A 1,279-nucleotide genomic window follows, 5' to 3' on the forward strand; every position below is an offset into this window, starting at 1 on the left:
TCCATTCGTGAGGACGACGAGGGGAGATTTACCTGCTTAGTGTGCCCAGCGGACTCAGCTCGGCAATAGTCATCACTCGCACACACGACGTTTTGTTGTCACCTTAAGAGTGATCATCGTGACGTGTATTCCAGTGGAAATTACCGCGACGAAAGGGACGACAAACAGACAAGCTTACTATCGTATGGGTTCGAGCGGTTTGTGAAACAGTGCACATTTGACAAGGCGGCCCCCAACAATCAGCTCGTTGATTTGCGTGTAGTCAATGCTCTCCCGTTTAATCTGGTGGAAAAGAAAGAGTTTCGACAGTTCTACCATATACTCGAGTCGGAGTATACTCCGCCAACCCAAAAAACCGTTCGAAAAAATCACTCAGCGCTGAAAATGTGAAAAGAATTCGACGCGCCACGCATTACTCCAAGAAACTGTATCCTACCGCGTAGCTGGCACAACCGACATGTGGACATCAGCAGTTAAAAAAGGGTACTTGGAGCTAACATTGAACGGGACCACTGATATCTGGCTCATCAAGTCTGTCACGGTTGGATTTACGAGAGTAGAGTATCCACATTCTGACCCACGACTAGTTGTTTATCTAATGGACACTTTGCGTGCAATGGGGTGGGTATCTTCTATCAAAACTGTGGGCAATTATAATAAATAAAGCAAGCAACAATGGTTCCACGTTCGGCAAGCTTAACGAGACTCTGAGAGACGGGTTATTCAGCCAAAACCCAAACACTAGTACCTTCAGCAGCACTAGACTCGTCTCCAAACCCTGATGCAACAAGCGGTTCCTAGTGAAAAGTGGTTCAAATACGTTACCGCGCTCATGTGCTCCAACTTGCGCTTAAGGAGGGTCTGACGGCAGGGATCGGTAAATATAGATTGTTATTACAATACTATCGTATTGTTTGAAAACAATATTGATTGTTATGGTCCCCACCCACTATTGAAAACGAAGAATCAAACCGTGAACTAATTTCCCTACAAGTTGCTGTCACACTCCTCTTCATCTTCTAGATCTTCCTCTCGTGCAGTCTTGATAGACTTAGAAACTATCTCGTTCGTGACAAGATCCCAATTCATGCGCAGGTACAGAATTGACTCCAGCGTTTCCGCGCTCATTCGCTTGCGTAGGTACCCAAGTGCACTTCACGAGTGAAAAGAGTCTCTCAACTTGAACTGATGTGGCTGGTATCCAGGCAAGATCCACGAAGGCCGACTTGTGTTCTTCACGGGTTTTGGCTCGCTTGATGATAGCAGCTTTTACCTCAGA

General features: G+C 46.1%; 1 protein-coding gene across 1 annotated transcript; it reads right to left on the reverse strand.

The window, feature by feature from the left end:
- Positions 1 to 933: 933 nt before the first annotated feature.
- PPTG_24515 (hypothetical protein) lies at positions 934 to 1,128 on the reverse strand (the record flags this gene model as incomplete). The annotated part of the gene is made up of 2 exons (XM_008917461.1): positions 934 to 949; positions 992 to 1,128. The coding sequence occupies 2 exons, from the start codon at positions 1,126 to 1,128 to the stop codon at positions 934 to 936; spliced, it is 153 nt and encodes a 50-aa protein (XP_008915709.1).
- Positions 1,129 to 1,279: the final 151 nt, after the last annotated feature.

This window comes from Phytophthora parasitica (assembly GCF_000247585.1).
Source record: "Phytophthora parasitica INRA-310 unplaced genomic scaffold supercont2.102, whole genome shotgun sequence".
NCBI lineage: Eukaryota > Oomycota > Peronosporomycetes > Peronosporales > Peronosporaceae > Phytophthora > Phytophthora nicotianae.